Source organism: Sciurus carolinensis, chromosome 11 (genome assembly GCF_902686445.1).
Source record: "Sciurus carolinensis chromosome 11, mSciCar1.2, whole genome shotgun sequence".
NCBI classification, from domain to species: Eukaryota; Metazoa; Chordata; class Mammalia; order Rodentia; family Sciuridae; genus Sciurus; species Sciurus carolinensis.
Genome location: NC_062223.1, coordinates 8,484,368 through 8,505,303, shown reverse-complemented (window position 1 = coordinate 8,505,303; position 20,936 = coordinate 8,484,368). Strand labels below are relative to the sequence as shown.

At 57.3% G+C, this 20,936-nt stretch overlaps 2 protein-coding genes across 9 annotated transcripts; one reads left to right on the top strand and one right to left on the bottom strand.

The window, feature by feature from the left end:
- The first annotated feature begins 18 nt into the window (after positions 1-18).
- LOC124960282 (uncharacterized) lies at positions 19-18,881 on the top strand. 8 transcript variants are annotated; one of them, XR_007104052.1, is made up of 4 exons: positions 19-80; positions 2,471-2,559; positions 3,905-3,976; positions 5,553-6,052. XR_007104052.1 is itself a non-coding variant. In XM_047518994.1 (3 exons), the coding sequence occupies exons 1-3, from the start codon at positions 2,270-2,272 to the stop codon at positions 5,953-5,955; spliced, it is 765 nt and encodes a 254-aa protein (XP_047374950.1). In that variant the 5' UTR covers positions 1,006-2,269; the 3' UTR covers positions 5,956-6,052. The 8 variants fall into 8 exon arrangements, 2 of the variants coding, with proteins under 2 accessions (XP_047374950.1, XP_047374949.1); XR_007104053.1 differs by lacking the exon at positions 19-80 and adding an exon at positions 996-2,306 and having other exon boundaries at positions 3,905-4,006; XR_007104050.1 differs by lacking the exon at positions 19-80 and adding an exon at positions 996-2,306 and having other exon boundaries at positions 2,471-3,403; positions 3,848-3,976.
- Positions 9,856-13,612, bottom strand: Cabp2 (calcium binding protein 2). The gene is made up of 7 exons (XM_047518995.1): positions 13,556-13,612; positions 12,872-13,030; positions 12,298-12,328; positions 11,292-11,426; positions 10,702-10,811; positions 10,462-10,609; positions 9,856-9,881 (listed from the first exon to the last, which is right to left on the bottom strand). The coding sequence occupies exons 1-7, from the start codon at positions 13,610-13,612 to the stop codon at positions 9,856-9,858; spliced, it is 666 nt and encodes a 221-aa protein (XP_047374951.1).
- Positions 18,882-20,936: the final 2,055 nt, after the last annotated feature.

Genomic DNA, 20,936 nt, shown 5'->3' with positions numbered 1-20,936 from the left:
CCCCACCCCTGCGGGGTCGGGACAGTCCCGCCCGCGGCAGCGGAGGGCAGGTCCCTGCCTTCCTTCCGCAGGACAGCGGGGTAAGTGGCCTTTCCCCAAATGCTGGCGCTTTTTATTACTTCTGTCCTGTTTTGGGTCCCCAAAGACTCTTGGTTCCTATTTGCACCCTGGTCCAGCCCTCCTGCGTGCAATGCATGGGTGGAGTTTGATATGGCTGGATCCCAGGCCCGTCCTCCTCAGCTCCTCGCCCTCTGGAACCTGGGACCCGGGTAGGGGAAATGCTTCCCCAGCAAGGTCAAGCAGAAGCTGGTGGCTCTGACTCCTCCCACCTAGGGCTGGGGTTGGAGGGCCTCAGGCCCCCAGGGCCACTCAGCTACACATTCAGGCAGAAGGCTTTGCCAATCTCTGGGTCAGTCCCTTAGTGCCTTAGTGGCATCCCAAAGCCTTCCCACCTATGCTGCTGGGTTCACAAGTCTAGCCAACATGCCACCTAGACCCTGGGGGAAGGCCGAGACACTGAGGGCTAGCTCACAAGACCACACCCTGCCTGGATAAAGGTACTGGGACAGTGGACAGCAGCACCTAGCCAGGTCTCTCCCTCAACTACTGCCAACACGTTGGGGAAGGGAAGCATTATGCTGCCTGCGGAGTCAGAGACGGGTGTCTTCAGAGCCTTCCAGGGCCAACTCAGAGCTGAGGGTGGTGTTAGGGCATTAAGGCGAGTAAGGGAGTGGCTTAAGTGAACTGGCATTTCCACCCTGCCAGGCATCACTGCCAATCCACAGGAAAAGCCCTCTGGGCCCAGGCTGTGCAGGCAGCCAGGGCCCCCGCCTGCCCCCTGGTGGCACAGCACAAAGGCACAAACTGCTCTCAGCTACTGGAGCTCTGCCCTTTCCACTACTTACAGCTGGGAAAGCAGAGGGCCAAGGTCAGGGGACAGCAGAGGCAGGCAAAGCCAGCTTCAGCCAGCCTTCTCATTCCTATACCACCGTTGCCCCTCCTCCTGCCTGGCCCACCCAGGCTTAGCAGAGGAACAAGACCTAGAAAGGCTAAGCTGAGAGAACAACTCCAAATCATCCTTTTATTTATATAAAAAGGGAATATTTAGCAAAAGACACACTGAGAAAAGAGTCAATATGGCCCCAGAGACAAGGCAGGGAGGTGACAGGCCTTCTAAGCTCCTGTTGGGGGAGAAGGAGGCCTGGGACAAAGTGGTGAGAAGTAAGTGCAGTGATGGGGGCCGAGAAAGGAGAAGGCTCCAGCGGGATCGATACTGCTGGCAGGTCTGGGGTACTTGGTGACCTGGCAGCTCACTCTTGCAGGGGGAGGGGCCCAGTTAGTGCTGCCCACTGGAGTGAAAGACGCTCCCTGGTTCCTGGAGGGCACCCACCAAGGGACAAGACAGGAAGCCCAGGATAGGAAGTGCAACTTGGGGCCAGGGCCAGGGAGAAGCAGGTGCTCTGCAGTGGCCGGAAAGGTCCAGACGCTGAGGCCAAGGTGCTTCCTGTTACGTGCGGGCGTTTCTCTCTGTCTCCGCCAGGCACTCTCTGACCAGGGCCCGAGCATGGATGATGCCTGGGGTGGGGATGGGTGGGACAGGGAGGTCACATACAGGATCTCAGTGGCCCTCCACAGCCCCACCCTGCCCTCCAGAAAAGCCCTCCCTCCCTCCCCACCCCACTTTTGTTTCAGCTAGAGAAGCTCAAATCTAAGGAGGGACTAGATGAGATTACAGATGTGGCTAATCCTCAAATTAACCCTGTTGAAAGACAAATTCCCAGGCACTTTCCTGGAAATTGACTCAATTTCAAATCAAACATCTCTCTGGGTAGTGATACTGGCCCTTGTGTAGGTTTGGCTCAAGTGTCCTGTCCTGACTCCAGATGTCAGTCCTTCCCTAAGGTTGAGGGACTGTCCAGTGACTGTCTCCTGGATAGGGCAGGGTGGGCCTGGCCTCACTTACCTCTTTTCAGGCGCTCCATGGCGCTCTTGCTACCAGCATAGGTGGGCCGAATCTCTTTACCCATCTCCTCTATGACCGAAAGCAGGTCCGTGTAGGTGCTCTGGGAGCCCTGCGCACCAGGTGGCTTCATCGCCTATGTCAAAAGAGAACGGGGGCGTGAGGTCAGGTCCCGGATGGGCCTCCAGTCCTCATCCATAAACAAGCCCTTGGCCACACTCACCTGCACATAGCCCATGGAGGGAGGGCCAAAGTCGTTAAACAGTGGTCTGAAAGGGGCAGCGGCTCCTGGCACCGAGCCCGACGGCGATGGGACACTTCCAGCTGCAACAGGCGCGAATAAGAGGTCAGCATGGGCAGGGACGATGCCTCCCAGTTTCCCAAACCCCGGACCGGGTTCGCCTGATTCCCTCCAAAGGGACGCTTCATTCCAGCCAGATCAACTTCAGAACACACCCCTCCCCCTGCGCTCCACCTACAAGCCCTTACGTGACCACGCCCACTTCACAGGCCAGCAAACTGAGGCTCAGCGAGGCTAGGCGGCAGGCCCAGTATTGCAGAACTCAGGCCGTCTTCTCTTCAAGACCTCGACAGCCCCGGTAGGCGAGCAGGGGTGGAGTTAGATCCTCACCTGTAGGTACCGGGGTGCCTGGCCCAGGGGTGCTGGAGCCGGGGGTGCTGCTGGGGGCGGGAGCGATAGGTTTGTAGGACATCCCCAACTCCTGGGTGCGGCGGACGCCAGCCGGCCGCTCCTCGGGGGTTGGCTGCCGGGCCGCTCAGCCGCGCTCTGATTGGCAGACGGGTTGCACGCCCCTGGTAAATAGAGCTCCGGCCGGAAGGGTGGGAGGGCACGCAAGCTCCCTCACTCCCGATTGGCGCGCAAGGACGTCACTCGAGCCTCCTCATTGGTCGAGGCCTGCCCCCGCAGGTCGCAACTACCGCCGATTGGTTCGCGCCTTCCGGACCTCGCACCTGTCTGCTCCGGATTGGGCGGTGGCTGCCGCCCTCAGCAATTGGCGAGTTCGCGGCCCGGGCCGGCGCGCTCTCAATCCGATTAGTCCCAAGGCCCGAGAGGCGGGGCCTCGGAAGCGGGACCCGGTCCCGGCAGCCGCGGTTCGCGCCGAGGGGGTCTTCTCGGGCGCGGGCGCCGCCCTCCCGCCTTGCTCGCGCTGCCTTGCGCGTCCGTTCCGCGCCGCCCAGTCTCAGTCCTACCGGAGCTGCGGTCGCCGTCGCCGCGCGCCCCTTCCCTTCTCTCCGGGTGCCGAAGGACGCGGGGCTTTGACGTTCCGAGCCCTGCGCCCCACCCCGCGCGCTTTTACGTCACCTTTCCCCGGTTCAGCACCCGTTCTCCGGTCTGCGCATGCGCCCGCCTCAGGCCTTCTTTTGTTCCCATGGCAACGGGTCCCTCTCCAACGCCGCCTCTCACGGCTCTTCTCGGGATTGGTGGGTTCTCAGGTCCAGGCTGCTGTTAGGTCCGAGGGCGGCTTCAAAGACCCCTCACCCCGCACCCCAGAGGCCCGCGCCTCTTCCTCGGACGATGACAAAGCCGTAGCAGTTAACCTTCATTGTATGCCTACTGTATGCCGGGCTCTGGGCCGAGGGGATGAGCAAGTCCACCCGCGGGATCCCCGGGCAAGCTGCTCGCCTCAGCATGCCTCGGTTTCCCCATCTGTATGGGGGGTTGTGTAGATAAAATGAGTATTTAAGGCGCTTGTTTTATTCCCTTTTTCCCTTATCCATTCCTGTTCCCTCCCCGTCAAATCCTACCCCTCCCAAGCCTGGATCTCACTCAGACCCTTCTGCAGCCGCTAAGCCAGCTCCTCCCAAACCTCCCTGGCCTTGTGCATCCTTCATGCCCCTTTCTGTGCAGCTTTTCTTCTTCCCCAGGACGAGCGTTCCTTCATCTATCCGGCAAACATTTTCTGACTCCCTCCTCCATGCCAGGCCTTGTCCTGATCGAAGATACAGAAATGAACTGGCCACGGCCTCCGACCTCCGGGATCTCCTATTTTGCGGGTACTGAAGGAAGCAAAGACACACATTGCAGTAAGGCTGGTCACAGTGGCGACCAGGACGGGGTGCATTGGAATTTAAAGGAATCTGCCTAGTGACATCACAGAAATCTTCCCAGGGGAGATGGCATTTGAGTGGGTGAAGTGGGAGCAGAGACTGAGGGTGGCATTCCGGGTAGTGGTGCTGGAGTGATTGAAGAGCAAGTCAGTTTTCCCTGGAGGGTTAATTGGGAACTGGGAAGAGAAGTAGAGATAACAGTGTGCTCCTGTGTAAGGGAGCCAGCTCATCTCCTGCCCAGTGCTTCCCTACCTTCAGCCACTCGTGAAACTCCCTCAGGGGCCTTGCTGTCTAGCTGATATTTCCTTTAAATCAACTCACTTTTTAAAAACCTCAAAAAGGAAAAGCAGCAATGGGCAGCGGGCGAAGAAGGGCCCCTGGTGAATCCTCCTCCTCTGGGAACCACCAAGCCCCCCACTCCAGTTCCAAACCTTAGTTCTTCCTGTTTTCTCTGTTGCTCCTCATATTAGTCTGTCGGGGCTGATGAATACGCAGACAAAACAAAATAAACCACCCCCACTGGGTGGAAAATAAACAGAAATTTATTTTCTCATAGTTTTGGAAATTGAAAGTCCAAATTTAGGCCACTGTCTTGTTGGGTTTCTGAAGAGTGTTCTGTCCTCATATGGCCTTTCCTTGGTGCAGGGAGAAAGAGTGAGCTCTCTGCCATCTCTTCTTATAAAGACATTATTTTTATCGGAGCCCCATTCTGTGATCTCATTTAACCTTAATTACTTCCTTAGAGGCCCATCTCCAATACAGCCACATTGGGGATTAGGGCTTCAGCATATGAACTTAGGGGACATTCAGTCCTTAACACCCATGTTTGGGAAAGAGGGTGGGCTTGGGAGGTGAGGCGGGGCTGAACCTAGTACTGGAGTGGTTTTAGAGGTCTCTGCTTAGAGGCGGGGCTGAGTGGCAGGAGGAGCAGAGTTCTCTGAGGGAGATTGGAGGTGACCACTGTGACCTGGCCTAGAGAGAAGAAAGACCCTGTCCACCTGGGGGGAGATAGTGCACGTCTCTTGGCCAGTGCTTCAGGGGTTCCCCTCTCCTCTCAGCCACTCTCCTGCATTTTTGGAAACATTCAGCATGACAACCTCCAAATCAGAAGCTAAAGCAGCAAAAATGTATTTTTGAGGCCACAGGCTCAGTTTAGCCTGTACATGGCTTTGTTGGCCTTTTCAGTGATCTAAAGCTTTATAGTCGTGGCCAACATTGTATCCCTGCATAATTCTTTCAATTTACTACATATTGGAAAAGTTTCATAGAACAGCAAATGGATAAATGGCCAGAGAGGCCACGGCACCCTTGTCAGAATGGTGCAGATCCAAAGCTGACCAACTCCTGGCAGGGACACGGTCGTGGGAGCTCTTGTTTCCGCTAGGTGGGAATGTGGAGTGGTATAGCTGCCTGGGAGGGTGGCTTGGCAGTTTCTTCCAGGATCAAACACACTCTCACTCTGATCCAGCAATCGTGTGCCTGCTTATCAGCCCAACTAATTTGAAAATATATGTCCCCACAGACACGTGCACGTGAGTGTACATAGCAGTTTTAAAATCTCCAAATCTAGAGGCATCCTTTGTGCTAGTCAGCTTCCGATCACTGTGACCAAGTACCTGAGACAATCAACTTTGAGGGAGAAGAGATTCATTTTGTCTCATGGCTTCAGAGGTTTCAGTCCATGGTTACTTGGTGTTGAAGTACATCGTGACTGGACACATCTACGTGGTAGAGGAGGCTGGTTGGTGTCATGGTGGCCGGAAAGTGATCAGAGAGGGGCCAGTGTCCTGTTGTCCCTTCCAGGGCACACCCCCAGTGACGAATCTTCCCCCACCAGGCCCTGCCTCCTGAAGGCCCCACCACCTCCCAATGGCACCACTGGCTGGGGACCACTCCTTCTAACATGGCCTTTGGAGGACATTTAGCCTTCACAGGATAGCATCTTTGATAGTTGAATGGGTAAAAGAACTGTGATAGAGCCATTCAATGGAACACCATTCAGTCATGAAAGAAATCACTTTTATCACCATAAAAAGACAAAGATAAATGTGTGTGTGTATGTGTGTTTGTGTGTGATGCTGGATTTGAATCCAGAGCCTATGCACACCATGCAAGCACTTTCCCACTCATCGACATCCTCAGCCCCATAAATCTAAAATATGTATTGCTAAGTGAAAGAAGCCAGTCTGATAAAGCCACATACTGTGAGATTCCAATCGTAGAAGATCCTGGAAAGGGGAAAACCGTAGAGAACATTGACAGATCACTGGTTGCCAGCTGGGGCAGGTAACATTGCATAGGGGAAGAACAGGGCATTTTTTTAAGGGAGTGAAACTATTCTGTTTGGTACTGTAATGGTGAAGAGAAGACAGTAAGTATTTGTCACTGAGTGAACTCTAATAGATGTGATGTTAAACAATCATGTAGGAGGTCTGTGGAGCCCAGGATGCAGCATAGAGTGTGACTAAAGTATCACAGATGTACAAGGGAACCTCACCCAGGTGGGTGGGGAACAGGTGCTGGCCTGGAAGTGAGTGGAATCTGGGAGGCTGAGGCAGAGGGAGCTGCCCTTGGGCACTGGGGTCCCGCTGAAAAGTGTTCCCAGCAGGGTTGTAGCTGACTGTAGGCCAGTACACGTGGGTGTCGAGCAACCCAGCCAGTGGAAGCTGGGTGGAGGGAGTCAGGCTGTCCCTGGCATGAGAAGCCACAGGTAAGCAAGGGGAGAGGCTGGCAGGATCCATGTGAAGTGGGTCCGGCGGAGGCATAGTGTGAACTCCTGAGGAGCTTAATATAGAGCCAGTTGCTTTCATTCCGTACCACCCCAGGTCTCCTCCTCCTGCTGAGAGGGCGAGGACAATCGGCACCCCCAGCCCAGTAGCAGTGGGCAACTCGGGTTGTGGCCAGATCTTGAATTCTAATGCCATTCTCCGGAAATATGAGCCCGAGCTCCTTGGAGAAGTGGCTGGCTTGAGGACCCAGGCAGGAGATACACAAGATGGAAGTAAGAAAGTGCTAACGGACACACACACAGCGGGGTATGACAGGGCCACAGGAGCTAGCTGGAGAGCCAGTGGGTCCCTACCCTTCTTTATGCAAATTATTTTGTTGGATTATTGTACATTTATTGTACATATCAATGAATTTCAGTATATTTCAACAAATGTGTATGGCATGCACAAATCAGGATAGTTAGCATTTTCCTCTCCTCATTTCTTTTTCTTTTCTTTTTTTCTTTTTGGTATCAAGTGTTGAACCCAGGGGCACTTAACCACTGAGTCACATCCTTAGCCCATTTTATTTATTATTTTGAGACAGGGTCTCACTACATTGCTGAGGCTGGTCTGGAATTTGCTATCCTTCTGTCTCAGCCTCCCGAGTTGCTGGGATTACAGGCAGGCGCCTCGTGCCTGGCTCCTCCTCATTTCCTTGTTTGGATTTTCATAGGCTAACGATAGGTTATCAGTGAGCTAAAGCCAGCCCATGTACTGCAGGAAGGACATCAGAACGCATGTCTTCTAACTGTGCTTGATACCCATGGGCCAACCTCCCTTTAGCCCCTCTCCCCCACAGCATGTCTGACTTTCTATCTACCTACCTATCCATCCACTGATTGATGACAGATGTCTGTCCTTTTGGTTCTCTTTCTCTAGAGGATGCTAAATGTGGAGTACACGGGAGACTTGGTACTGTTTTCTCCAAGCCTGGAGCTATTTTAAAATACATGTGGGCGTAATATTTGACCTGGCTGATGGTTACCAAGTATATACGTGTGTACCTGTGTACACACACACAAGGCCATGTACACTCAGCTGCACATCTAGGATTTACACACCTACTGAATGCATGCTACACTCAAAATACTTAAAGTGGGTTTAATGCAAACCTCTGAATTCACAGGGTTTGGAAAATCAGATCAGATAGCTCAGGCCTGCTCCAGTTGGTGACGGCCAGTGGGAAGGAGCCCTTGGCTCACCCTGATCTCAGCTGCCTGCTGTTCCTTGCCTGGTTCTGACCCTTGCTCCAGCTGTTGTCTGTTGAGACTTTCTGGACTAAAGCCCTTTTGGGGGGCAGGTGTGAGGTTTGAGGGAGCTGTGGCACTTCTGTGTAGCAGATACAGTGAACCAGATGAAGACCGCTCTAAGCGCCTCTATGGTCCAACTGCAGGGCCTGCCAGACTGAGCCTGAGTGGGTGCTGCTCTCCCCTGGCTCCTGTCCATCACCACGCCCAGCTCCTGCAGGGACATCTTGGGCAGCGATGCCATCTATGCCAGCTGTGAGGCTCCCAGAGAAGCCACTGGCAGGGACAACTCGCCCTCATCCCCAGGCCGCCAGGTTGGCAGGAGGGATCGCCTAATTGAGGATTAAGGATTAATTGGGATCTGTCAGGCGAGTGGTGCTGGGGCAGCTGCAGCCAGCCCTGGCACCTCAGCCTCCATGCTTTGGGCTGGGCAGGGCACTGGTGACTGCCTGCTCTGTCCCAGGGTCGTGGTGTATGCGCCAGGGCACCGAGAACGCCCAGCCCTTGATCAAGAAGGCTGGGGCCTGTCCCCCCTCAGCAGACCAGGTGTTTCCTGCAATTAGAAGAGGCTGAGCTCCATCCTGGGAACACCCTTTCCTGCCCTGTCCTAGGCTGAGACCTGTCCCAGGGCCCTTCCCTGGTTGACAGTATGACTTTAGAGTCCCTGGGCCTGGATGTGAGCGTGCCACCTTCCTTCATCACTGCGGTGTGTCCCTTGCCCTCCTGAGCCCTCTGGTCCAGGCAAAGGAGCTGGGTGGTTCTGAGCACAGTGGGGAGTCCTGGCCAGTCCTGAACGGGATGTGGCAAAAGACAAGTAGCATTTTGGGAAGAACAATCCAGCAGAGTGTGGCAGACGGCAGGGGCTGCTCCACCCCCGATCTGGAATGCGAATTCCAAGATCCACACTGAAGCTGCCCCAGGCCACGCAGCAGGAGAGCCTCCGGAGACCCTGCCCCTGGGGAGGGAGCAGGTCTGCAGGGACCAGCGGGCCTTTTGCCCTTCCTGCTCTTGCAGCGCCAGGCGCCATCTTGGAAGAGGCAGGACGGGCCTCTCAGCTGCCTCGGTTTGGAAAGTGTGGCTCTGAAGCGAGGTGTGGGGCAGGCTTGGAGGGAGGCGTGTGGGACCCCCAGGGGCGGAGCTGAGAGGCGCTAGGGACATCAGGAAGCAGGCCTGGCGCAGAGGAGAGCCCCCACTGCAGGCAGGTCTGGGCCTGCCTTGACTCAGCTGAGGCCGCTCATAGCAAGACTGCCCGTCAGAGGCTCCTGCGTTAGGCGGACGTGTCCAGGTCCAGGTCCCCTCCCTCTGCTCAGTCAGTGGCCGGGCTGAGGCACCTTCCAGAGGGACCACCAGCCCAGCCCCTCCATCAGCTCCCTCGCCCTGGAGGGGACCTCTGAGCGCCCAGGCTGCTGCCGGAGCACAGGCTTCAGCTCGGGAGGCGCCAGCCCGCGGGAGCCCCTCCCCGCACCAGCGATGTGCAGAAGCGGGTTGGGTTCACCAGACCATCCTGGGATCCAGAGAGCACGAAGGACCCGCCCACCTGCAGCTCACCAGCAAGGGCGTGTGGCCCAGGAGGATGGCCCCAGACTGGAGTCTCTGGGCCAAACCCTGGGGCCCCCAGGATAGGCAAGTGAGGGGTCAGAGCCATCTCCTCGGGCTTGAAGGGGCTTTATTGTCGGAAGTGGAGCTGGGATGAGGGCACGCACAGGAGGGAGCCTGGAGCAGCTATCCACCCGCACCTCCGGGACCTGCCGGTGGGCAGGGGCCATGATCCTCAGTCCTGTCTGCTGCCTCTGGCTTCTGCACAGGCTCAGCGAGACATCATTCGCACAAATTCTGCCAGGGCAAAGTCATGGTTTTAGTCATCCTCCTGACCCTGCCAAGGGTGAGGCCAATGGGCCTACCTTGGGGTGGGCTAGAGTGGGGAGCCCCTGGATCAGACAGGGAATAGGCCTCAGGAAGGACCAGGAACAGGGAACTTTGTCTTATGGACAAAAAAAAAAAAAAAAAAAAATCCTTGTAACTGAACCTTTTTTCATTTTTGCTTTGGCCACTAGGAAGCTCAGGAGCAACTTTGGGGATTGCATTTTTATATAGTAATTTTCCTTGGCTTCTGATTATGCAATCTTCGTTTTTCCTTTATATGGAAAGAATTCGGTTCAAGATCAACTGCCCAGGTTTTGACCTTGGCTCCCTTTGTTTCTTTGACCGAGCACCTAAGCTTTCCTGAGAGCCGGCTTTCTTCTGCTGCCTACGGGGATAAAGTGAGTCCCCTCCTCCGGGGTCCTCAGCGGTCATTAACTAGGAAAGGACACAGCTGTGCTCAGCACAGGGTCTGCACAGCGCGATGGCACTCGCTCGGCCTCTGTCTCCCGGGAACCTTGCAGGGCCTGCGCTGCTGAGCCTGGTGTGATACCTTCGAAGTCCACCAGGCCGTCTCCGTTGAGGTCGATGTCCTGCAGGATCTCGTCCACCTCCCGCTGGCTGAGGCGCTCCCCCAGCAGGACCTTGAGGGCCGCCCGGAGCTCCCCCACGCTGATGCAGCCATCCCCGTTGGCGTCGAACTGTGGCGTGGGGCCATGGCGGGGCTCACTGACCGTCTGCCCCCAGCCTCTGACTCGGGCAGACGCGCCCAGCCCGCCCCGCCCCGGCGCACCTCCCGGAAGGCATCCCGCAGCTCCCGGACGCCGATCATATCAGCTGTCTCTGCCAGCAGCTTGGGGCCCATCAGCTCCACAAAGTCCTCGAAGTCCACCTTCCCACCACCTGGGGGTCATGCCCACTTGTCAGAGACCCCAGCCTGGCAGCTGGCCCTCCCTCTGCCCCGACCCTCTCCCTGGCCTCATAAAAGGGTCCTTCCCTCCCTCTGCACCCGGGCCATCTGTTTTCTGAGGGAATAACCCTCCAAAGAAGGCATGGAGTTGGCCCAGAGGAAGACCGCTGGTTGAGAACTTGCTGGCGCTTTCCTTGATCTTCCTAAGTTGGGCCTGGGTCTTGCCTCTGATGAGCTCGCTCTATAGTCTTAGACCCCCTTCCCTTATCTGCAAAGGGGCAGCCCATGGCCTTGTCCCGTCTCTCATGGAGGATGGCGAGATTCCTGGGAGGCAGAAAGCTGCCTTCAGAATGACCCAGCCCCTGGGCTCTGGGGGCAGCCTGTGTGGTCACCTCAGCGCCCGATCACCAGCTTTCCTGGTCCTGGCCAGGGCATCTGGAGAACTAGGGATGGGGCAGGTTTGAAGCACATACTGATTTGCTGTGAGATCTCGATGAGCTCCATCTCGGTGGGCATGTAGCCCAGGGTCCGCATGCAGGCACCCAGCTCCCGGTAGCCGATGTAGCCATCCCGGTCTCGGTCAAACTCCTGGAAGGCAGCCTGCAGCTCTGCCGGGCAGGGTGGGGTTAGTCCTTCCCTCACTCCCCACTGGATCCTGGCCTGGATCAGTCCCTCCTACTCCCCTTTGTCCAATCATTCCCTTCTTCTAAATATCAGTTCCTGTTTGCTGCCTCAGGACCTTCGCATATGCTGTTTTTTAAAAACTTGTTCTTTCGGTGAATATTAAAGGAGCATCTTCTATGTACCAGGCTCTGCTCTAGGCACTGGGGATATGGCAGTGAATTAAAAAAAAAAAAAAAAAAAAAAAAGGAAGTGCCAGGCATGGTAGCACACACCTGTAATCCCAGTGACTCAGGAGGCTGAGGCAGGAGGATCACAAGTTCGAGACCAGCCTCAGTAACTTAGGAAAACCCTGTCTCAAAATAAAAATAAAAAAGACAGGGGATGTAGCTCAATATTATGGCACACTGGGTTCAATGCCCAGTACCAAATAAAAAGTAAATTAAATCAAATTTAAAAAGGGTTGGGTGTGTAGATCAGTGGTTGAGAAAGGAAGGAAGGGAAGGAGGAAGTAGACCAACTCCTGACCTCGGGAGGGCCCTGCTCTGGAACGCTCTGCTCCAGATCCTAGAGCTCAGCACAGGTCCAGGCCCATGTGGGCGCCCTGGAGGTGGGGCAGGGTGGACGAATGTGCAACAGGCCCTGGCCTCTGGCGAGAGACCAGGGAGCTGACAGCTAGAGAGGGGAGGGTCTGCCACCCTCCCTGCCCAGTCTGGTCCCTATTTCCTCAAAACTGTCCCCACGGCCTTCTTCCTGCTGCTAGGTCCCCCTGGAGACTGCTGAGGCCCCCACCTGGTGCCCCCGCCCTGTGCACCCCCAGGCCCCCTCCTGAGAACCGGCCCTTCTCAAACCCTTTACCTTCAATCTCCTCGGGCCGCAGCTCCCGGTCCTGGGGGACACAGATGGGTCAGGCTTCCCTGGCCCACCCAGGCTGCTGCCATCCTTCCTGCCCGTGGGGTCCCTCCCAGGCTCAGCCCACAACACACACGGGGCCTCTTGGTGCCCCTCCCTGCCACCCACCCAGGCCGCACCTGGGGCCTCCCTACGTCACACCCTGTTCTGGGGACTCCTTGGAGCAGAGGTGGATCAGATGGGACCTGTGGTGGGCCCCTGCTGGCGCCAGGTCACTGTGTGTCTTCTCTCGTCCCCCTCCCGAGGGCCCTGCCGCTTGCCTGGCTGGTCCCTGGACGGCCACCCTTCCTCCTCCCTCCCTTCCTTCTCCTTGCTTTTCTTCCCAGCCCTGGGGCGGCTGCTCCTCTGGGCCCCGGTACCCCTCCGGCCGGCTCTGCTCCCAGGTCCCTCTTCTCTGCTCCTGGAGTCACCCTCTGCCCCCACCCCACCCGCGTGCTGTGCGTTTGCCCGGATGTCACCCCGCATCCTCTCTCGGTTCCCAGCCAAGGGCGGCGGGCTGCTGGGCAGTGGCCGTACATACGAGTTGGGTGGCGGCGATGCTGGGCCGAAGGAAGATGCAGGCCGGCCCCACCAGGCTGCCGAGCACCGAGTAGCCCTGGGCACTGCAGGGCTCCTCCGGACTGGGGCCGGGGCTGGGCAGGGAGCTCCCCAGCGGGGAGCCCGGCCACTGCCAGGGGTCCTGCAGCAGAGCCAGCCGTGAGCCGGGGCAGTGGCCGGACGGCTCGTCCCCAAGCCTCCTGTCGGCCGCTTCTCTCTGGAACCCAGTGCTGGGCCCTGGGTGGGGGCTCGGGGTGCGCAGGAGGCTCGCCCTTGAACACGCTTAGCTGGGCAGGTCTGTCCCTAGCTGTTCGGTTGGGCAGACTGAGGCCCCAGGAAAGGCAGGGGACTTGACCAGGGCCCCTGAGGGATGAGTGGTAGGTCAAACCCGGGTCCCAGCTCTGTGGCGTCCTGGCCACCCCTGGCTGGCGGAGAGCAGGGGCCACAGCAGGGACCAGCAGCGGGGTGAGGCTCAGCTCATGGGGGGGAACCGACAGCCTGTGTGAGCAAGACCAGGGAGGGCCAAGTCTGGGTCACCCGGGAGAAAATGTCCCTCGAGGATGGTGAGCAAACAGCCCCTCGGTCCCTACCTCTAGCCCCTGCCCGCCAGCTGAGCCTTCAGGGCTGCCCGGGCTCCTGACCCGGTCTCTCCCCCTCGGCCTCCTACCTTAGGCCCCCGGCGCCGGGGCCGCTTGGCACAGTTCCCCATGGGCCCCCGAACCATGCCAGCCTGTGTCCCGGGCGGGTGCTGCGGGTGCTGCGGGTCCTGCGGCCGCTCCCAGCGAGAGCCGGAGCGTGCAGGGATTTTCCCAGGGTTTTGTGGGGAAGATTGGGGCGGGTGGGCAGGCGGGCGGCCCTGGGCCCGGGGCTCGGGTCCTAATCCAGGATTATCTCTGAGCATCTCCCCGGGCGAGGGGGGCCACTTGGGCCCCAGGGCCCCTGGAAGGCTCAGCCTCACTCTGCTTGCCTTGAGGGTCTTCAGACCCCCTTCCCAGCCCCCTTCTCTTCTCCCGCCTGCCCCTGACCTCTCCCATCAGGAGAGGGTTCGTGTCTTCAGGGATCTGGGAGGAGGAAGCAGGCTCCCAGGAGCCAGGGCTGCCGGGCACCCTCTCCCTCAGGACGGGTGGGTCGAACATGGTGGGCCTCCCCACTCAGAAAGAGGAGGCCGCCTTGGCCCCACCCAGCAAGCCCCTGTCCCCTGCTGTGGGGCCCGCTCCTCTCCCAGGGGGCCGCTGGCCTGCCTGCCTTGGTGCCCTCTCCTGGGCCTGGATCAGCCCTGGCCCTTGTCACAGGAGCCCAAGGGGCTGACTGAGTGCTATGGATGGCAGCTCCCAGTGATCAGAGGTGGTGGGGCTCCCCTGGCCTGTGCTGACCGACCGACCCTCTGTCCACATGCGTGTCCTGGGTCTCCTCCTGTCCATGTGCCCTGGCCCTGGGTCTGCTCTGTAGGGATCTCTGCTGAGGTGGGGGTCCGTGCTGTTCCCTCACAGCCCCCTTACCTGCCCGTAGGCCGCCTGCACCTGGGCCTCAAGCTCCCGCAGGAGCGCCTTCCTGCTGGCTGCTGGGCTGGCAGGGGCCTGGCTGGGCCCTGGAGCGCCTGCAGGGGAGCTGGGGTCCCCCGAAGTGGTGCTGCTGTCTGCGGGGCCCTGGGGCAGGGCCATGGTAAGAGGCTGGGCACCTCCTCGGGGCCTCGCTGTCTCCTGGTCCTGTGGGCGGGTGGCTGGGTGGACAGCTGTGGGCGTGGCTCCCTGCCGTCCTCCCTCCGTGGCTAGTAGAGCCCCTGCCTCAGGAGCCCCCGACTTCCTCCACAGCCCACAGAGCCCTGGTGGCCTGGCACAGCCCCTCCCTGGCACGCTGGCCTTCTGCCCTGTTACCCGCCTCTAGGCCTCAGGCCGGCTGCACCCTGGGACTCCACCAGGGGCCCCCTGCAGGCCTGGGTCACTTGCCTTCCCATCTGACTTTGGCCCCCTTCTCCTGCATGTCCTGCGTCCACCCCTCTGGCCCCGGGTCCCCGGCACACCTTCCCTGCCCTGGGTCCCACTCACCCCACCTCCAGTTCCTGCCACCATCTCTGGGTCCCCCTGCAGTCTCTGTGGCCTCCCTCCCCTGCTGACCTGTAGCCCGCTGCTCCTCCAGGTGAAGCAGGGCAGCGGGCCGGGCAGCCCCTCCGCCGCCTGGGCCCCCACGCCCTCCGGGCCCACTCACCCCTCAGGCCCGTCTGCTCCTCGAATCCCAGAATGAGGTCAGTCACCCTGCCCTGCTGCAGGCCCTTCATGATTTATTCACCTGTCCCTGCGCCAGCCTTTGTCCGAGGGAACCAGATCCCACCAGGTGTCTGCCACCTGAGCTGGTGGCTCTGCCCCTGTCACCTTGCTGGCCATCCATTCATGTGTTCCCTCTGCAGATGTCGGAGGCCCGCTGGGATCCAGCGTTGGGCCCGCAGTGAGGGCCACATGCTAGACCCCACCTGTCCTGAGGGCCACCAGGTAGTCTCCCTGTGCTTGGGGACACTGGCCACCCCTCAGGGAGGCATTGTGGAGGAGGCGAGGGGAGGGGAGTTCTCTAGACATCCACCACCAAGGTCTAACCCTGGCCTGGTCCTGGGTAAGTGCCGAGGCCAACCGTGAACTTGGGGTGTCTCAGGTGATAGAACCGGCAGGACCCACGGGCTGGAGGCCCTCGGGAGAGCGGGAGGGGTCAGTAGTGTCTGGGGAGAGAAAGGGGGGCAAGAGGTCAGAGGATGTCAGAGGGGTCGAGTCTTCAGCCAGTGTTTGCTGAGTGCCTGCTCTGTGCCCTCCTTGGTGCTGGGAGCCAGCCCTGCTTCTGGAACCTTCCCCTGGTAGGGGCTGCTCATTGGGCAAAGCAGATGACAGTAGTCAGGGGGTGCTGGGAAGGGTCTCGCAGCTGTCAAGAGGGAGACCTTGCTTTGACTGGTGGCTGAGAGGGTGATGGATGGGGTGACAAACAAAGGGGAGGGGCAGCCATGCTGGCAGAGGCACAGCCCCCCCGGCCGCTGGCCCCGCTGGTCCTTCACGTGGCCTCGGCCTTCCACTCCCTTCGGCCTCTCTGCACCTGGAGGCAGGTGTGCATAATCTCCCAGGGGGCAGCAGCCCTGTTCACACGCCTCAGAGACAAACTCCTGTTTTCTGCAGGGTTGCAGAGAGGAGCTGCAGGCCCGGGTTCTAGCAGGTGCTCACTGGGTCACGCTGGGAAAGGCATTTTACATCTCCAAGTCTTGGTCTTTATCTGGACAATGGTGGTTGACCTAGTATCTGCCTTTGAGAAGGTGGGAAGTGGTGGAAAGTGCACATCCTGAAGGAGCACCCAAAGCCACCGGGGCTGTGACTGGTCGGAGGATGGTAATTAGTAAGAGTTTTCAATTATAGAGCAAAGGCTTTGAGTCCAGGGGAGAGGAGAAAGTTGGCTTGGAAATGCCTCATGGCTTGTGTTCAGTGGTCAGTGTCCTGGATTGTCCACCTTGGTGATCTCCAGTTCCTTGCCTGGTCTGACAACCACCTGGGGTCCCAGCTCTGGTGTGCAGGATAGGTGGCTCAGTGGCTTGACTGTTGGGGTTGATGGGTGTGTGGCTTCATGGGCTGGTGTGTGAATGGTTGGTGATTGGAAGAATGGAGGATTAAACGGATGCACGGATAGATGGACAGATGGATGGAAGGATGCACGGATGGACAGGTGGTTGGATGAATGGATTGTTGTGGGTGGAGGGAAAGTTGATAAATAGATGGGAGAATACGGAGATGGATGGATGGATGATTTGATTGGCTAATGGTTGGTGGATGGATGGATGATTTGATTGGCTAATGGTTGGTGGATGGGTGGATGATTTGATTGGCTAATGGTTGGTGGATGGATGGATGATTTGATTGGCTAATGGTTGGTGGATGGGTGGATGATTTGATTGGCTAATGGTTGGTGGATGGGTGGATGATTTGATTGGTTAATGGTTGGTGGATGGGTGGATGATTTGATGGGCTAATGGTTGGTGGATGGGTGGATGATTTGATGGGCTAATGGTTGGTGGATGGGTGGATGATTTGATGGGCTAATGGTTGGTGGATGGGTGGATGATTTGATGGGCTAATGGTTGGTGGATGGGTGGATGATTTGATTGGCTAATGGTTGGTGGATGGATGGATGATTTGATTGGCTAATGGTTGGTGGATGGGTGGATGATTTGATGGGCTAATGGTTGGTGGATGGGTGGATGATTTGATGGGCTAATGGTTGGTGGATGGGTGGATGATTTGATTGGCTAATGGTTGGTGGATGGATGGATGATTTGATTGGCTAATGGTTGGTGGATGGGTGGATGATTTGATTGGCTAATGGTCGGTGGGTGGATGGATGGATGATTGCCTTGATAGATGGCTGGGTAGATGAATGGCTAGATGGGGGAGAAGGTGGAGGATAACTGGGTGGGTGAGTGGAGAGGTGGATGTTTCGATGGACTCGTGGTTGAATGTCTGACTGTGGGATGGATGACTGAGTGAGTGGACAGATGAATGAATAGAAGTGGCTAGAGGCCTGGGTGGCATACTGCAGGTGAAGGTCTCATATTCTTCATTAAAAGAGTTCGTTAGTATCCAGTATGCTATCCCAGCAGCTGAGGCTGAGGCAGAAGGATCACAAGTTCAAGGTCAGCCTCAGCAATTCAGTGAGGCCTTAAGCCACTTAGAAAGGCCCTGTCTCAAAACAAAAACAAAAACAAAAACAAAAACAAAAAACAAAAAAACAAAAAAAAGACTAGGGCTGTAACCCAGTGGAAAAGCACCCTGGTTCCTGGTTTCAATCTCCAGTACAAAAAAAAAAGTCCCTGAGGGTAGAAGAGTCCCTTAGAGTAGAGGCCATATCTTCCTCCTTGGATGTCTCCAATGTGACCAGCGCATTCATTGCAGGACACTTGCTAACCCATCATCAACAGAGATGGAGCCTGTCGCTCCCTCACTCTGAACGGTGACTGCCTGGATGGCAAAGGTGGTGCCGTGTTCCCTACAAGCCAGACCCAGAGCTTGGCACCTAGTCAGCAGGACGGCCGCGACCCCTTCACATCCGCTGAAGTCAGACGGACGGACGATGGCGAGTGTTGGGGAAGATGTGCAGAAACTGGAGCCCCTGCATGCCGGATCCTCAGTGGCTGGCCTCCGTGCAATCGGGCGGTGCCTCGGAGGGACCAGGCCACTCGGCAAGTCCTCTCCAAGGTATGGACTCAAGGGAAATGCGGACACAGGCCACAGGGAGGCTCATGAGTGATTGCTCCTGGAAGCATGATTCATGGTAGCCAAAGAGTAAAACAACCCACACGTCCATTGACGGGGAACGAATAAACCAAAGGGCTGGAGACGTACGATGGACTCGTCCTGGCCATGAGAACAGAAGCACAGACACGAGCCACAACGGGGATGAACCTCAGGGATGTTTTGCTGAGTGAAAGATGCCAGTCCCGAAAGGCCAGGTTCTGTATGATTCTGTTCACATGATGTGTCCACATAGGCAAATCCATGGACACAGAAGGAGAGTCACGGTTGCCAGGAGCTGGTGGGAGGGAGGAGGAGGATAGGCCGCTGGTGGGTATGGGGTTTCTTTTTGGGCATAATGAGAACATTCCGGAATTAGATAAGTGGGGACACAATTACACGTGCTGAATATACTAAATTCCACAGTGTACATTGTATAAAGGTGAATTTTACATAACAATCTGCTTATGTGTGTATTTTAAACCCCCCCAAAGACAGGTGTTGATGTACACATGGATTGAAGGTTGGAGTTGGGTAGAGGGAGATGCCTGGTCTGTTGAATTGGGACCCAGGGTGGCCAGAGAACCAGACCCACAGACTGGACTTGTGAAGCAAGAGGACTGTGGGTGAAGGCAGCCAGTCACCTAAATGCCACAGCAGAGAGCACAGCCATTCTGAGGGACAGCCTACACAGGGGTCTGGCTTACTGGACTACTCTTGCTGAGTTAGTCAGCTTTTCATTACTGTAACAAATAACCTGAAATAAAGAAAGTTAAAAAGAGGAAAGGGTTTTTTTTGGTGTGTATGTGGCGCATAGTCTTAGGGTCTTCAGTCCCATTGCTTTTGGTCCTGTGATGAGATGGTTTATCATGGTAGGAGCATGTGGTGGGTGAAACTGCTCATCTCATGGCAGCCAGAAAGCAGGGGGGTGGGGAGGGATAGGAAGGGGCTGTGGTCCCCACATCCCCTTCAAGGGCCTGCCCCTGTGACCTAACTTCCTCCCACTAGGCTCCACCTCTTAAAGGCTCCACCACCTCCTACAGCTGGCAGATCAGAGGACAACCCAGTCTTCAACACCTGCTCTTTGGGGGGACACTTACCCAAGTCATCGCATCTGTTCTCCTGGGTCTGCGATGCTTCTGCACAATGGGAGGGCATGCGTGCGCCAGGCAGAGCGGCCAGGAAGCGGGCCTGGGTGTCCTCCTTTGCATAATGGGACAAGATCCCTCCCTCCCTCCCGGGGCTTTCCTGGAGATGAAATAAGATCATTTATATGAAAGCTCTTTGTAAGCAGCTCCATGCCGGGCAGATGTTCCTCCAGCTGTGAGTCAGGATGAGAGCTCAGCTCAGGCACCTCCTCCTCCCACCCTCCCAGCCCTGGGCAATGGTGGGCTCAGGTGAGGCTGGTCCAGAGCCTCCCGCTCTGCGCCCTGGCTGCAGGGGGCACCCCGGCGGAGGGGGTTTTCCTATGCTCTGGGCTCTGGGTGGGGAGACTCTTCCCTGTGGCTCTGGCAGGAACCCCTCTGGGAGGACAGCCGGCGGGAGAGCCAGGGAGTGGGATGGAGCCCTTTCCCCCAGGAGGCCCAGCCGCTCCCAGCCGGCCTCCGTGGGAGGACAGTGGCACCCTCAGACTCGCAAGGCCACGCAGGGGAGGGGAGAGAGGCTTCCTCAGTCTTCCTGAGTTTTTAGCAGGGAGCCCCCTGCATCAGGAAGAACAGAGAAAAATGGAAAGGCGCTCCAAGCTCATGCAGTGTCCTCAGCGGAGAACAGGCGGTTTCAAGAGAAAGCACAGGACACCTAAGAGCTGGCTAAGGGTATGGGCTGCGCGCAGGGCTGGGGGGTGGGGGCACCGGGAAGGTAAACACATGGCAGGAAACTAACGAAGCAAGGTTTGTCTGTAGGCTCGTGAGCTGAGAGGCTAGAGTCTTCTCCAATAAAGGGGAATTTATATCCTGCCTTTAGGCAGGAAAGGGGGTGGGGTAAAGAGCTTTTCCTCTGCTTACTGCTTCTCAGTTGCCTTTAGCTCGATGGTAGTTTTTATGTCACATAGGCACATAAGGGAGTAACACAGTCTGGTTTCCTTTTACTACAAGGCCTCAAAGAGGAAAGAACGAGGGCTAAAAGTGAGGTCCCTGGAGTCAGCCAGACAGGCCAGCTGTGTGACCTTGTGCATAGCAGTCAGCTTCTCTGGGCTTCAGTTTCCTCTTCTGTAAAACGAGGGTGAGGACAGAGGTGAGTCTTGGGGATGTAATATGTCAAGTCCTCAGTCTTCTGCCCCTAAGGGTCTGCTCTTGTCCCAGAGATAGGATGTGAAAATGGATGTTTATTTACTGAAATCGCATTCATTCACACAACAGGCATTTACTGAGCATCTACTATGTGCTGACGCAGTGTCCAGGGCACTCAGTGAAGAGCTGTGATATGTGTGTGTGAGGCTGTGTGGCTGCCTTTAGCAAAGCCACTGTCCTGCTGGCCGGGTGCACCTGCAGTGGGCCGGAGGCCTTCCTGGCCCTCTTGGCACCACACCTACCACCTCTTTTCTTGGGACCTGCCACACCAGGCTCCTTGACTTGGCTATTCCGGGGTGGAGTTGGAGGGTGGATACTGGCCTCTGGTCATCGGCCCACTTCCCACAGCCCTTGCACCACTCGGTCCACCAGTGAGCAGCGTCTGGCCCATGGCAGGTGGACCCAGGCAGCGCCACCCTCCATTCCTGGGGATCTGATCCCCAGCCTCCCTGTCCCCGGGCCTCGCAGCCGGGTCTCCTTCATTGTGCTTTCTCTGTTTCCCGGTGCC

Excerpts from the sequence above, each read along its gene's own strand:
- LOC124960282 (XM_047518993.1), top strand. The coding sequence starts at position 2,270 with ATGGGACACTTCCAGCTGCAACAGGCGCGAATAAGAGGTCAGCATGGG. Across the intron at positions 2,560-3,847 it reads TCAAGACCTCGACAGCCCCG|GACGAGCGTTCCTTCATCTA; the intron begins GTAGGCGAGCAG and ends CTTCTTCCCCAG. Across the intron at positions 3,977-5,552 it reads CGGGATCTCCTATTTTGCGG|ACACGTGCACGTGAGTGTAC; the intron begins GTACTGAAGGAA and ends ATGTCCCCACAG.
- Cabp2 (XM_047518995.1), bottom strand. The coding sequence starts at position 13,612 with ATGGTTCGGGGGCCCATGGGGAACTGTGCCAAGCGGCCCCGGCGCCGG. Across the intron at positions 10,812-11,291 it reads CGAGATCTCACAGCAAATCA|GTGGTGGGAAGGTGGACTTC; the intron begins GTATGTGCTTCA and ends CATGACCCCCAG. Across the intron at positions 9,882-10,461 it reads CGGCCTGGTGGACTTCGAAG|AATTTGTGCGAATGATGTCT; the intron begins GTATCACACCAG and ends TTGCCCTGGCAG.